General features: G+C 38.4%; 1 protein-coding gene across 1 annotated transcript; it reads right to left on the bottom strand.

Moving 5' to 3' along the window:
* Positions 1-1,512: 1,512 nt before the first annotated feature.
* LOC101625575 (myeloid cell nuclear differentiation antigen-like) lies at positions 1,513-11,682 on the bottom strand. The gene is made up of 8 exons (XM_012728955.1): positions 11,595-11,682; positions 9,318-9,427; positions 8,145-8,429; positions 6,991-7,127; positions 5,896-6,066; positions 4,679-5,095; positions 3,555-3,743; positions 1,513-1,690 (listed from the first exon to the last, which is right to left on the bottom strand). The coding sequence occupies exons 3-8, from the start codon at positions 8,407-8,409 to the stop codon at positions 1,559-1,561; spliced, it is 1,311 nt and encodes a 436-aa protein (XP_012584409.1). The 5' UTR covers positions 8,410-8,429; positions 9,318-9,427; positions 11,595-11,682; the 3' UTR covers positions 1,513-1,558.
* Between the last annotated feature and the right edge of the window lie 3,607 nt (positions 11,683-15,289).

Genomic DNA, 15,289 nt, shown 5'->3' with positions numbered 1-15,289 from the left:
TTAAAAAATCAATCTATCAAGGTTAAAACAAGTACATAGATTCACAAAGTTTAAGACTAATGAAGTGAAGATTAACCAAAATAAAGTCCCTGAAACATTATCTTTTACTTAAGGGCTTTCATTCTCATAGAGACTTCCTAGGGGGTAAAGTAAAGTGAGGGCAGGAAGAGGAAATTTCTTGTAAATCAAATTAAGGTAAGCTTCTTTGAAAAACTTGTTTAAAAGTTTGAGTTTTCTTGAAGTCTAGAAGATAGAAAACCTGGTTAGCTCTGCATAGGTGACTTGGGTGAATTTCCATATCCAAAGACTAGATAGTAGAAAGCTTGAGTGGTTATTCAGAAACTGAATAGAAGGCTAGGTGAGATAGAGTGATAAGATTTGGGTTTTCCTCAGTCTGGCAGTGAGAGAGACTTTGCAGTAACAGCCATTTGTTTTTATTTATGGCTTTTGACTTCAGAGGAATTTCTCACCCTGGTGCAGTGCTTGCTTGTCTGGGCCAGGCAGTGTCTTATGCAGCTGAGGCAATCCAATTGTAAGCTGAAAGTTGCTCAGAATATTTTGATATTATGATTATACAAAAAAGGGAGGTCATAATGTTAGGATCCGAGAACTCGATTACGGTGAAAGACAGAGCGTCACACAAGAATGCAATTTGCAAAGTAGAGTTTATTGGGCTGGCTAGCCAGGGTCAAGCCGTTCCCTGCCAGACACGTAGGGTTCAGCCAAGACCCCAACCAAAGGAAAGTCAGGGAATATATTGGCCTTGGTGGCCGTTACATACGTCAGAGCCCGCGCAGATTCAACTTAGCAAATGGATTCAAAGATTAACAGACATCACAGCCTGGGTCACAGTTCAACCACCCAATAACAGGTTTCCAGGAATAGATGTCTTATTTCCTGGTGCCTCCAGTCCAATCAGCCTGGGCCACACCATTCCTATTATCCAATCAATTTAAATGTATATTGTCCCTCTTCAACCTATCCTGCATTCCAGGGTGGGGGTGGGGGGGTGCTTGCCTGGGATAGTCTAGCTTTGCTCAGGCCTGCGTTACTTCCTCCATTCCTTCAATAACATAAGTTAGCAGTGGAAAGTCTGATTTTTCAAAGCTTTTCCCGATCTACCCGTAATCTGTCAGACGATAGACGTTGCATAGCTTGTGTCAAGACAGAAATTAATTTTTGGACATCATAAAAGGCACAGGGCTTATTGATTTGAACATGAGCTGTGGTATCCATGTGCATGAACTTCACACATAGCCCATGGCCTTCTGGAAATCACAGTCCACATACAGACCCTGGTACTGATGTGGATTTGTATGCCTACCCTTTGTACACACTCAAGCCATCCTTAAAGAGACCATATCCAGCACTCTGGAGAAGGACACTCTTAGATTAAAAAAAAAATTATTATTTTACATCATGGGCATTATAGATACAAAATGTAGTAGTCTTACAAAACAGAGAAATATAAGTAAATTTCATTAAAAAGTTATCTAATTCAGAACTCAGGGATAAAAATGTCTTCATGTGTTGGATTATTTCCGCTGAATCTATGACTTCAGAGAGTCTCGACTTTGATGGTATCACTACTGAGACCACCTAATTGATTTGGAAGGGAGCACTTCGGCTCAAACTGCAGACTCACAGTAAAACTGGGTGGTGCTTTCTTGTATTTCTTAGTCTTGATGACCTTGACGATAGATAAAAAGACACAATGAGACCCCAGGTGTTGGGAAGACCCTGCAGATTTCCTCCCTCACCCCCTCCATGTTAGATACAATCATTTGCCTTGTCCTTCAGAAGCTGTTCATTCTCCCTTGCTTCTCCGTTAGCAGTTTTCTGTTTTGAACCTGTCCCCTCCCCATCACCTGGAGAGTGAAATAGATATTTCCTAACATTCAGCTTCAGTGTAATTGAGCAAGATGGGGTGGAGTTATGAGGGGAAGAAATTGGTTCACACAGTGCTCAGCACTGAGGGGCATCCTCACGGGACAGGAAAGAAAGGAGGCAAGAGGAGCTGCATGCATCACTCAGGGGGTGGGTCTGGATTACAGGCAAAAGACAGGGACTCTGTGAGGGGCCTAAGAAGCGCCACCACAGACGTGGGTGTCCATTCGTGCACATGAACACAGCGGTTGCTAAGTAGTTATGGACAGTTGTTAAATTTTGATTAGCATTCAAGAGTCCTGTGGAGGGCCTCTGTGCTGTTCACCCACGTGGCTCTTGCGTGTGTGACACAGAGTCTGTGCTCAACTTCTTCCCATGCACTGGTGTGTCAGATGCCTGTAACCTGTGCTTTTTGCCTCAGATGCTGATATTCAAGAACCTTGGCCACTTAAGAGATCAGTTCTGTTGAGCTTCTTTCTCATTCAACTTCTTTATGATGCTTTGCATGCACATTTTCTTCTTTACCCTTGACTACTTTGTTCACTTCTTTTCATGTTTGTGTGTAGTGCCTGTAAATTCAGATCTCTCAAATACCAGTACCCCTCCCGAGACTTCACCTCTGTCTGCCCAGATTCCCCTTCAGATTGTTCAGAGTTTCACTTGGGAGCTAGACAGCCTGGTTTGGGGTCTCACCAGCAATAAAGGCAAATTATTTATTCTTTAAGGAGCTTGAACATCTATATCAATGACATGGGAATCAAATAATGTCTTGTGTTGTCTCAGCTCCCTACATATGTCAAGTGCTTAGTTCTAGTATATAAGTGTATGTATTATTATTTCTTTCAGTAATATCACTCAAGGTAAATTGACAATTACCTCTAAATCGACATATCCTATTGATATTCCCATCTCTGAAAGCTAGCATATTTTTTTTTTTTTGCTAAAATGTCAAAGCAATCAAGCATTGTCCTGCATATGGTCTTTCAATGTCACTTATTTTCACAATGAAAACATGAATTTTTCCTTTTATTTATTTTGACAGCCTGTGCTGTCTGCCTACCACTTCTACTTCTTTATGCTCTGAACTTGTCTTCCTGCAATTTTTTTACTTCCACTGAATTTCAGCTGTTTGAAACTCATCAAACTGCTTCATACCATTAAGGACCAGCTTCCTAGACCAGCCTAGGACCAGCTTCCTAGTGTCTTCACCTAAGTAAAACAGTTTCTCACTTTGTACCAGGCAGTGAGATAATGCAGATGCTGTATCCCTAACATTTCAGTCCATGCTATAAGAGATTTGGGTTACTTTGGAGGACCAAAGTGGTTAAACTGTTTCCCCAACATTGAGTAACTAGTGAAAGTGAAACCAGAATTCAAATCAAGTCTTATACAAGCCTTGCTCTTGAACACTGTGTGAAATTACTTCCATGCTAATTTCCACTTCCACTTCTAATTTTCTCAAATACTTTCTTAATTAGCACAAGTATCATACCCTTTGAAGTCTACATGAGTGATCTCCTCAATATCTTTAAAACTCCACTTATAAACCAGAACAAGGACATGGTTAGTTTTAGTGCTCACTTCTTGAAGACTATGGGTAAGAGAGCAAGAACATCATGCTCTCCAAACCTGTTTGGGAAATGAATGTTTCTCTACTCACACCCTACCTGGAGGAAACTGTGATTTCCACACGTCAGATTCAGCTTGTGATCAATCATTCTCAGTTGCCAGCAAAAGAGTCGAAACTTATCTCCTTCCTCACACTCAATTTTGTGCCATTTCCCACTTCCTACTACATCCATCTTCCCTGTATTATCCTGTATTTCATAGATTGTATTCTTCTTATTCACTTTTTTCTGCAACAGAAAGTTAGCATTCAGTTATTGAAAACACGGTTTATAAAGAATCTATAGAACAAGGAAGTTTCTAGCAACTTGTGAATTCTTTTCAACTGTTTCCAGTTACTCACTCTCCTCCAGTGTCTTATTCCTATTGAACTAGCTCCCACAGTTCACACTCTATAGTGTTTATAGTGTTCATTTGCTTTATAACTTATGTGTATATATGGTCTCTTGAAGACAATGTAGGAAAGTAATGGAGGAAAATTAAAATATTATCCTAGAAGATAGATATGTAGCACTGTGAAGCAGTCACTCATATAAAATATTAGGTGAGTTCATAGAAATGTCTAGTATCCTGGCTTTGTAAATATACATATCAGCAAAATTCTCTTTGCCTTTGTCCCCAATAAGGGAAATAGAATGTCATATGTTCCAAATATTATGCCATGTAGTATTTCTAAGTTTTCAATGAACTGCGCGTGAATAATTGATAAATTAGTAAGATAGAGTAGGTAGCAAGGTTTGGCTATGCATTTGCCTACTGATGAATCTATTTATATTCCAAAGTATCCATGCTGATCTATCTATTGCACTGAATATGTGCCCAGCGTTCAACTTTAGTATGTGATCCATTTCTAAAAGCCTAAAGAATGTGGTGATTTATACAGTTGTGTAGCACTTAGAGATAAAATTATTAACACATGCATATTGATAGATAGCCTGCATTGTCCTTATCCATGGTTCCTGAGAATAGATAATCAAGCTGGTGAACTGACACAAGATTTTTTTTTAAATAACTTAATTGGAGGAATCGCAGGTGCAAGAAAGTAAGTGTATCCTTCTGCCTCTTTCAGGTTTTCATATTGGTCCCAGAGCAGAACTTGACCAGGAAATGCAGTTACTTTTAGTGAGACAGAGAAAAATGAAAAAAAAAAAATTTAAGGGCTTACCTTATGAATTTCAAACAACCCATACACCAATGTCCCCGATGCTTGCTTGAGGAGACTGTCAATCTTAGGCGTTTCTGTTGCTCTTTTCATGAGGCTCTTTGGGACCTTAATCAGATGACTAGGGTCTGCGTCAGACACAGAGGACTCTCTATTTACCTCCAGGATTCCTTTGCACTCAAAGTAATCTGATAAAGTAATGGCCTTTGTTTTTGTGAATTTTTCCTTCAGATTGATGTTTAAAACCTTCACTTGGAAAAACTGTTTGTCAGTGGCCACCGTGGCGTGGAACATCATGTCTTTCTCCTGCTCTGGACACTCATATTCAAATGGCTTTGATGCCTTTAACACCATCACAGTCAGGGGACCCTTCTGAGGAATGCTTCTCTTGGCATCTCCCTTGCGTTGAGATGGACCCTTCTGGTTTTGTGGGGGAGAGAAACAGGAAAATAATCTTACAAGTTCCAGCAAGTTTCACTTTCCATGATTAAGACTTCAGTCTTTTTTAAAAGATTTATTTATTTATGTCTACAAGAACTGAGGGATAGGCCAGATGTGCAGGAGATGAGAGGATTCACCAGAGACAGAATGGGGAACAGAACAGGAGGGTTGACTATGTCTGAGGGGAGCAGCTGGAAGGACAGGAGAGGTCTGCTGCACCATGTGGGTCACCTTCCTGGCTGGGGGTCGAAGTTGTGCTGTAGTGGCTGGCTGGTGATAGCTTGATGGCACTGTCTTTAATCCCTGCACTACCAGGGAGGCCCAGTAAAATGTCAGTCTTAACATTTGACAACAACCTTCATAGATGTTTGGGGCTGGAGCCAGGCTAGGGAGGAGCTTCTTCACATAATGAACTGGAAGAACTCACTGAAGAACAAGTAGCAGACACAAACATGAAGTTAGAACCTCTTCATCTAAACAATGATTTTTCTGAATGAAAGTATGATCCTAACTCAAGCTAGCTAGCTATTATATCAGAAGTCCTTAAGGGGCGCTGACCTGGGCTTGTAGATGACAGTGGATCACCGGGAGATTGGACTTCATGTGGATATGGCTTCTTAATAATGTGACCCATTTACTATGACAAAGGAAACACATCAACAAAGCAAGGGAATTGGCAAGAATTGGCACATAGGATTAGTAATAGTAACACAACTAATAATAATAATGACTGTTACTGGGTTGAAGAAAGCTGAAAAAGAGAAGCAGCCAGCAAGTACCTTAGCTGAGGGCATGGAGGATGAAGTGGATGGTAAGCTCTCGGTTGGCGGTGCAAAAAAGTCCATGACTGTGGACTCACTAACTCCTGCTGGATGGGGATGCTGAGTCTGCTCCTGGGACACCTTAGTCTTTTTTGTTCCGGTCTTTTCTTGGTTTGTGTTTTTTCTTTTCTGAAAGTAGTTTAATTTTCCCATTACTGGTTTTCAGTGTTGAATGAAACAGAACATTTGTTTTCCCTTAGCGATGTGATGCCTTAGTAATGCCAGGGAGTCTAAGCTAAGAGTGGGCATAGGCAGAACCATCAAAAGATATGCGGTTGATGCAAACAGTCACATTACTCTATCATCTATCTAACAGTCACTTCTATATCATGATGGGAAGGGCACTGCTCTTCAAATCAGAAAATCGAGGTCTGGTAAGCATGGGCCAGACTAACTTTCAACCTGCTAACTCATCTCTAGAGAGAAAGGAAAGATTGCTACCTTTTCTTTATATTGGAGAGTCCTCTTGTTATAGGGTAGCCAGAGTGGACGAGGCTGCCTGTCTGTGGGGCTTCACCCACACGCTCACAATTCAGTTATATTGCAGGTACACACAAAAGTGTCAATAATGGGTTTATTTACAAAAGGGGAAAGGAATAGGAAACAACCCAGGGAAAGAGAGCGGGATACAAAGTCACTGGAATACCTTACAGCTAGGCTGACTGAACACACCGAGTCACGCCGTCTGGAGAGCGAGAGAGCGCAAGATCCAATGGCGCCCTATTTATCCCCCAAATGTTCCAGAATTCCTGCTAGCTCCACCCTTGGGTCCTTGCAGTTCTCTCCCTGGTACTGCTGGGAGTTGTAGTTTCCAATCACTGGAGTAGGGGGTAGGGTCCAGAAAGCTGGAGTAGGGGGTGGAGTCCATAAGACTCTGCAGAGTTCCTTTAGGACATTCTTCCCCTTAACACTATCACAGAAATTTTGACTACATTTTTGTTAGGCCTTGATCAATTTGGTATATCTGAATTGCTGGAATGTACTAAAAAGCCAAGTGACTGAGTAGATTCCCCCTTCCTGGGGTTTCCAGTGGCTCCCCTTCCTCAGGCTTACCTGGGCAACAGGAGTCGCCTCTGCCCCACTTGGTGTCTGAGTGCCCAATGCTGGAGGCGCAGGGGTGGCAGGACCTGCTCTTTCCGGTTTCTCCTTTTTCTCTGGAGTTTTCCCTTTTGCTCTTAACTTCTTTGCAACTGACATACAAACAAGGAGGACGTGGACAAGTGTTTTAAGGCAGTTGGCACTATTCATTGTTAGATCTTCCCATTCATGGGCGAGGTCTGCTGTGATCAGGTCAGCTGAGCCTCCTTCTAAGCATCAGCCAGCCTGGCCTGGGGACCCACAGCCTAGCAGGGTGCTCTCTCACACCACTCAGGGGCTTCCTCCTCACGCTCCAGCAGGGAACAAGCCCCTCCAGCTTCAGTCAAGTCCCTCCCAGTCAACTGCTCCCCTGTCAGTTCCTTTTAAAATTCCATAGGACGTAAACAGTTTGGGAGGGAGTACACAATGGACCATGGTAGAGGACAATGTGTACACCCGAAGGGAGAAATCCTACATTGTGGAAAATTTAAAAATATAAAGTAATGATATATCATTAATATAAGTAAATATAATTGGGATAAGAAAAAAATAAAATTCCATGTTTTTCATCTTATTGATGAGTCAATCATGTTCTAGAAAAGATCGATTGAAATTGGCAGAAACCGTGGAAAAATACAATATAGATGTGAGGTGACAAAAATGGTGATATCAGCCTGTGTCATTATAAAACGTTTGTCTTTGCCCAGTAATTCACAAAGAATGTGTTCTTCACAGCTCTGTGAGAAGTGTTTATGTTAAGTACTGCTGCTACATCTTGTTACCAAGCGGATAATGAACATGGAACAAAACAGTCATAATAGGGCAAAAGCATTAAGTGGTTAAGCCTACATATTTTAAAATGAACCACAATTATTAAATTATTTTGTAATTTTCTACCATTTCTAATGTATTGGGAGCTCTAGCCTCTTACCTCCTCCTGTTTCGTTACTCATCTCCACCCCAACAATGACCTCTGACACCCACCCCTGCCCTGTTCCAGTGAGGAGCATATTGTCAACCTGTTGACTCTGCAGTGCTGACACCAGGCTGGGTCATGAACTGAGAAAGTTATGCATTAATTGCAGCCGAGGGGATGCCAACCAGAAGTGCCTGGGATTTGAAAAAATTACCATTTAGCTTCTTCTTTCTAAGTGTTTTAGCATGTTCTTGAAGTTCTGGTATGTTTTTGATCAATTCTATTAGTTTTTCCACACAGGCAGCCCCTGGGAAATTCTTTTCCATGAGATCAGCGATCTTAATTCTGTTATACTCTTGTTGCATTTTCGGAGTCAGTTTTAAATCACGGGCCAGTAAAGACTTAATCATCTCAAAATGATAATCACTGATGTGGTGTAATCCATCCAGCAAAACAATACTCTTATATTCATTCACCATCTCTCAAGGGACAGCTGAGCCTGCAAAGAGAAAGGGTCACATGTGTACACATACCACTTAGAGCCTGGTGCTGTCTGTGTGAGTGAGGGGCCCATGCCTAAGTGCCAAGAGGCAACAAACCTTCCTCTGTTTACCTGTCGGCATTCCAGCCCTTGAGCAATGTTATGGCTGCATGGCAGAGGACACAGCCCTGACCGGAAAGCCTTACTTGAGTCACTTTGGAACAGGGAATTTTATATCTTTCTCACTTCTGGTAATAGCACTATTTCTTAGGAAGAAGCAGACTTTTAAGTTAATTTTGATTAAGTTCATAAAGACCAGCTATTTTTTACTCTAATTTCAAACACACTCATCCTGAATCCAATCAGATGGAAATGCTTACACAGAACAGTTTTTGCGTACTAAACTTTAAATATAATATAGCATAAGAGAATCATCATTTTTCTCCAATATCTTCTCTTCAGCATAGTCACTCCACCAGCAGATTAAGTGTTCAGAGCTTATACTTTGTGGTTCAGAAGATTTGGGCCCTGGAACATAATAATCTATAGTTCAATAGATGCAATGAGAATATAAATGATTGAGATCTAAGATCAGACTGAAGCCATCCCAACAAGGGAAATAGGATGGAATTAAGAAATAAAAGAAAAAAAAACAGAATTTACAATAGAATTCAGGGCAAAGTGTTAATATCCACATTATTTGTTGTGAAAACTACAATGAAAAGAAGAAAATATTTCAATAAATAATGAAATAAACTTTTTGGAATTAAAGTAACATGAACATCTTCTGATCCAAGAATATCTTCGGGCCAAAAGAGTGTCAAAGAGGAGACATTTAGTGTAGACATGTTTAAAATCAATAAGAAAAATTTGACAGCTCCCAAAGATAGAGAGAAAATCACTTACAGAGGTTCCAAATCAGGTTCTCAATGACAGAACTGCATGGAGTAGCTGTGTATGGTATTTGCTCCAATCTTCACTTTTGAAATCTCCAAAAATATGAAACCCAATATTGTCTGTGTGAGAATTTCAAGATATTTATTAGAAAAATACCTGATGTAAATTGGTAGGAATCTACATGTAGTATTTTACATGCCACCTTAGTGTTTAAGTTCACATGTCTTGCTATAGAGATGTGAATGCATTTGCCATGTGAATTAGGACCTAGACACTAATGGATCTATGCTGGGTTCTGTAGATGAGGCATGGTTTACATAACCTTTCTTTTGTCCAATTCTGAATACAGTCCATATGTGCCCATAAGTTTTCAAAATTGAAAAACATTTTTTTTAATGTATTTATTTAGTTCCTGACATCATTGTTCATTTGGGAACAGTATTTGATTTCTCCCTTCAGCTCTAGTCCCCATTTCTTCTACTACCACAGCACTCATAAATACCCATCTTTATGCTCTTTCTTCCTATCTTTTGGCCCCCCACTTCCCCCTCTTTTCCAAGCTGTTGTTTCAAGTCTCTGGTCAGCTTGTAAAGTTTTGTAAAAGAAAAATAATTTTGAAATGGAAGTTCTATGTCTTGCCAACATGGTAGTTAAATGTGGTTGAACTCTAGATGGGCAAACTGCTGCAATCAGATTTACCACAAAGATCCTCACCCAACACTTCTTTGGAGAGAATATTCAAAAAGAAAGTACATGAATGAGATGTTTAGAATACTGCATTACAAAAATTAATCATGAACAAGAACTTCAGTGCTTTTAAAAATAAGTTGAGCCCTGAACAAAGGGAAATGAAAGAGGAACAGATCAAAATGATGTGTGGAGTTGGGGAGGAAAGAGGAAGTAGTGCCAGTTAGTGGAGTCCTGAAAAAGAAGTTAGAGCTATAAACATTCAAAATGATTGTCAACGAAGGAGAGACAGAAAGCATGTGCTAAATATAATAAATGAATCAAATACAACATTTCACCTAATACTTACAAAACGCTAAACTCAATAAATGAAATGTTTCAAAACCGGACTTAAAAAAAAATCTACTTACATCCTGATGACCAAAGGTAGTTAAAAGTTTTAAAAGGAGGGTTGTGAAAAGTTTTCTTATACCAACATTAAAGAAAGCAGTATATGTGTATCGGTGTAATAGTAAACAACCCTAGGACAAAAACTTGCTTCAGATTGGACTTACACTACCCAGTGATAAAGGTTTTAAATTACAGAAAGATGCAACAGTTTTAATTATGTACTTAACCAATAATAATAGGCACATAGTGTTATTTAGTCTTTTGTATTATACAATTATTTAGTATATTTCTTTTAATTTACTATATATTCATATATAATATTTATATTAGAAAATGAAAGGATTACAGGAAAAAGAAGAAAAGCTTTACTACAGTATGAGATTTTAGCACATACTAACTAATGAACAAAGCAAAGTGAGAAAATATTTAGAAAAATTGAGCCACACAGTTAAATTTAAATAAAAATATTGATCTAACATTTAGAGAATTCTGAACCCAATGTTTAAAATTTTACATTCTTTTCAAAAACATATGGAAAGCTTATGTGCATAGACATGAAGGCATTTCACAAGATAGGCATAGATTTAACTGTCTCGTCTGAACTCTCACACCCAAAGTTTACCTCTGACTTTGAAGGAGGCAAGGTGTTCAAAGATGTGAAATAATGCCTCCAGCAGCTGATCTAGAATGGAGCTAAAGCACTTAAGAAAATTTTAAGATGTCATGCAGTTGAGTAACTATTTGTGAAAGAGAAATTTCAAAATTTGTGTGTTCTCCTAACTCCATAACTCTATAACTCCGCTATAGAATACAGTTTTATGTCCAAATATGTCGTTTATTCACTATTGTTTCATGACACTTTTTTCAGTTCATACTCTGTTTTTTGCCCAGAATCCCACAACTGCTAAGTCTTCTCCACACCTTCTAAGCAAGAAGGCCAAAGCCCAATTAAATATTCACTACCCTGCTGTTAACACCCAGACAATGAATTAAAAACTCTGCAGTGATCAAAATGCATTTGCATTGTTCAGACCTCAGCTGTAGCAAAACAAAAATGTGCATGCTTTTCCAAGGAAAGTGAGCATGGAATCAAACTACTGTGTTTCATTTCTCTGAGTATGTGGATACAACTCTCACGCCTTCGAGAAAGACTCAATCTTATGAATGCTGATTTACCAGATCTTCTCTGCAAAATTTCTCAAGACTCACCTCACAGAAATTCCTTTCACAGAAGTCCAGATCCCAGATCTTCTTCAGAAATGTAACGATCAATATTTGTTTAGCTAGAGCAGGAAGAAAGATGAGTGAAGCAAGATCATAGAGATTGCACTACAGGATATTAAAATCTCCTGAAATGCTAAGAAAACACTGGCACTGGTTTGAGTCACTTGATGACTTGGCTAGTGCGGTTACCTCATACTGAGCTACATCCCCAGAGAGAGAAGTTATGAAGCAATTCTGAGATTCCTTCCATCAGCGTTCTTAGTTTTATATTTTCTTAGCCAGAGAAACTAAAGAGTCTTGATATAAACATTTTAGAATGAAAAATAAGAGCTAAATCATTAATGAATGAATCTATTTATACAAATATCCTAACTGAGTTACACATCAAAACTTTGCTATCATCAGACTTTAATGTGAATTAGTAGATACCAACCAAAGTCCCTTAAGGGAGTTCTAATCTCAAAGGAGATTAAGTGAACCAGTGGGTTTCTTTCTACATATCTCAGAGGAGCAGGAAGAGATGCAGGAAGAGGCATGCATTTCTACCAGGACTTGAGTACACATCTCTCTCTCTCTTTCTCTTATGTCACTGTTTATTTTGTGCATTTTTTCATCTCAGTTGTAATCCCCATGAGCTACCTACCACCAATTCACCCGTGTGCCATCATCACAGTCCAGTGCACTCTTCCCACCCCAGTTCCAGGGAGAAAGACTGTGAAGTTGCTTGTGGTTTCAATAGTATACAACACAGTTATATATATATATATATATATATATAAAGAGAGAGAGAGAGAGAGAGTCATTAATAGGCATTCCAGAGGCATACAATCATTACTTACATGTAAATTTTTCCTTGCAATTTGGAAATGAATTTTGCAAAGTTATTTTCTTAACAAAACCAGAGTCCATTATATCTATGATTCAATTTTATAACTACTCTTGCCTGTCAGAATTATTCACAGCAACAACAGTGAATGATGGGCTTATTATCATGACTTCAATGATTCCTACAAATTCTGGAAGCACACTGAGCTTCTAAAAGGGTTTAGGACTTCATATTTTCCCAAGGCATTTTCCTATGTAGCACCACATGCATACAATTTGGAGATGTCAAATAAATGCAAACATTCCCAGATAGCAATTTGGAAATCCACTATTGAGCTGCATGAAGTTCCATGGAGTGGAAAACATCCCCAAACTGCTACAAGATGATTTCAAGTCATCTGAAGGGAGATGATTTTGAGTCATCTGAAGGGAGAAGAAAATTTCTGTGTTTATTTAAGCTAGATTTAGGGAGAAAGAGTCCATGTCTGAATATAAAAAATGCCTGAATTGCAAAAGATTGTACCTGGAAATCAAGGCAGATCTGACCCAAGCTGGTGGGTTCCCAGCATTCTTGATAATAGACTGGAGTGCTACTTGTGGGTTATGTAAGTGTCTTGATGTAAAGGATAGAGAGGGAGGTTCAGGAGCAAAAGTATCCCAAGCCAGAGACAAGGAGGCAGAGAACATTTAGCAAGAATGACCACCAGTGAGAGCATTTCCCTCTCTTTTCACCGGAAGCTAACTATGTGAAGTGATTCTGGCCACTGTTTCTCAGCAGAATGCACATGTTACTCACCAAACAAAGGAAAGTTGGAACAATGCTCCTAAGTCACCACATCTTTTTTAGATTTTTTTAAAATGAATCAAATAAATGGAAAAATATGTCCTCCTGATTTCAGTGTTCAAATGATGGGTGATTTGGGCATCACGGGCAGTCATTTCACAGGCACTCAGTTGTTTCAGAGGAATACTCATCATTGTTCTTCTAGAATTCACAAATTAAGAATAGAGCCATGAAAAACTAAGAGGATTCTTATGGGAAAAGTACCTGAAAAAAAAAAAAAACTGTGGTCTTCTACAATCTCCAGTAATACCTGAGAAGTTTACTAAAAAATTCTCAGTGAAGAGTCCATACCAGGCAATGCCGAATATCTAGCAAATATCAAAAGTTTCCAAAGGAAAGAAGCTAGAGCATATGAAAGAGCATTGCACCCAGAGATAACAGCCAACTTCTTAAAATCCATTAACAGGCTTTTGGATAAAGATATAGGATGAGACCTGTAGATGCAGAGAAAAAAAAAATGGAAAAGGGATTTCTTATATGTAAGGAGCAGAACAAACTCCATTAGTGTGATCCTGAGTGATTTATATATTTATCAAGCAATCAGTCAACTGAATGAATCTTTTATGAGAAAAAACATTTGGCCATATTGATTATCTTCATGCTTTTCTGTCTGTTTTACCACTTGTTTTCTCTCTCTGTTTAGTTTGTATATTGATATCTGCTTATAGCTTTGTTAGTTCTACATACTATTTATTGTTTCTTTTCCTTTTTTTGTATTGCAAGTTATAAATTTATATCAATTACAATGCTATCTTTTTCTTTTTTAATATGAACAATAAATAGTATGTAGAACTATCTTTTTCTTTTTTCATATTTTTATTTTAAGAATAAAAAACTTTCTTCTAAATATAGTTTTTGCTCTTTTCTTTAGGTTTTATGGAGTGTTTACTTATTATCTCTAACAAAACTTGATGTGTATTAATGAATAGCTTATTTTTGAATGTTATATAATTTTGAGATATCTGAGCATTTTTAAATATTGTATTATTGATTTCTGATTTACCCTGTTGTCATCATGAAATAGACTCTAACATTTCAGTCATGAGTTTTACTGAGACTAACTGTAAATCTCCATGTATGTTTTACCTTGGTGAGCATGTGTTCAAAAACAATGTGTAGAAAGACAGATAAGAATTACATGTGACAATCTCAGAAATCATGCAAGCAAGAAAAGAGTAGAATATTTGTGTTGAGAGAAAAAAATCCATCAACCTAGAATTCTGTACAGGCAAAATTATTCTTCAAGAGTAAAAAGAATTTAAATACTCACTCAGGCAAACAAAAGCTGAGGAAACTGCTGCAGTAGATTTGTCTTGCATTGAATGTTATAAAAAGTTCTTCAGACATAGGTAGATGATATAGGTCAAAAACAAATCTACATGGGCAGATAGGCTGCATCAGAAGAACACTTTGTGGAAAGAGAGTTGTTTAAAAGTGGGAAGTAAGACTGGATCATGGGCTTAATAGAAGCAAGTCAGAGCAGGTGTTATAGGTACACTCATCTGATTCCTCACAGAGATGAGCAATTGCACTAATACAGCGTTTAACCCAGGTGAGTGACATAGTAACAACAGAATTAAGTCTCAGAGTAGCAACAGTAGCTGGAATGCACCTGACAGGAAAGGTGTAAGACCTTTCTTAGTTGCTTCTATGAAGCCGGTCACCCACACTTGCCTCTCAATATTAGAAGGAAAATCTGCAGTTTTCTGCAGGCATGGAATAGAGCTGTCCACTGCAGAGACAATTATAGTAGTATATGCAGGAAAGGTAGATGGTGGGGATTTGGTCATTTTTTAAAATAAACTTTAGTAAATTCATTACATGAGTATTTTATACTCGTGGATTCCTTTTTTTTATATTTATGGAGCTGGAAAATTGACCATTATATATTAATTAATAATAGTCCGATGTTATTTTCAGAAATGCTAACATTAATTAATTATTTGATATTATTCTTAGAAACCTTAAATGTCTAATAGGAGAATGTCTGAAAGAGTGTATAGAAATGAGG

Source organism: Condylura cristata, unplaced genomic scaffold, assembly GCF_000260355.1.
Source record: "Condylura cristata isolate star-nosed mole 26May11 unplaced genomic scaffold, ConCri1.0 scaffold00024, whole genome shotgun sequence".
Lineage (NCBI taxonomy): Eukaryota > Metazoa > Chordata > Mammalia > Eulipotyphla > Talpidae > Condylura > Condylura cristata.
Note: the sequence above shows the minus strand (reverse complement) of the source record. Positions and strands in the feature narration are given on the sequence as shown.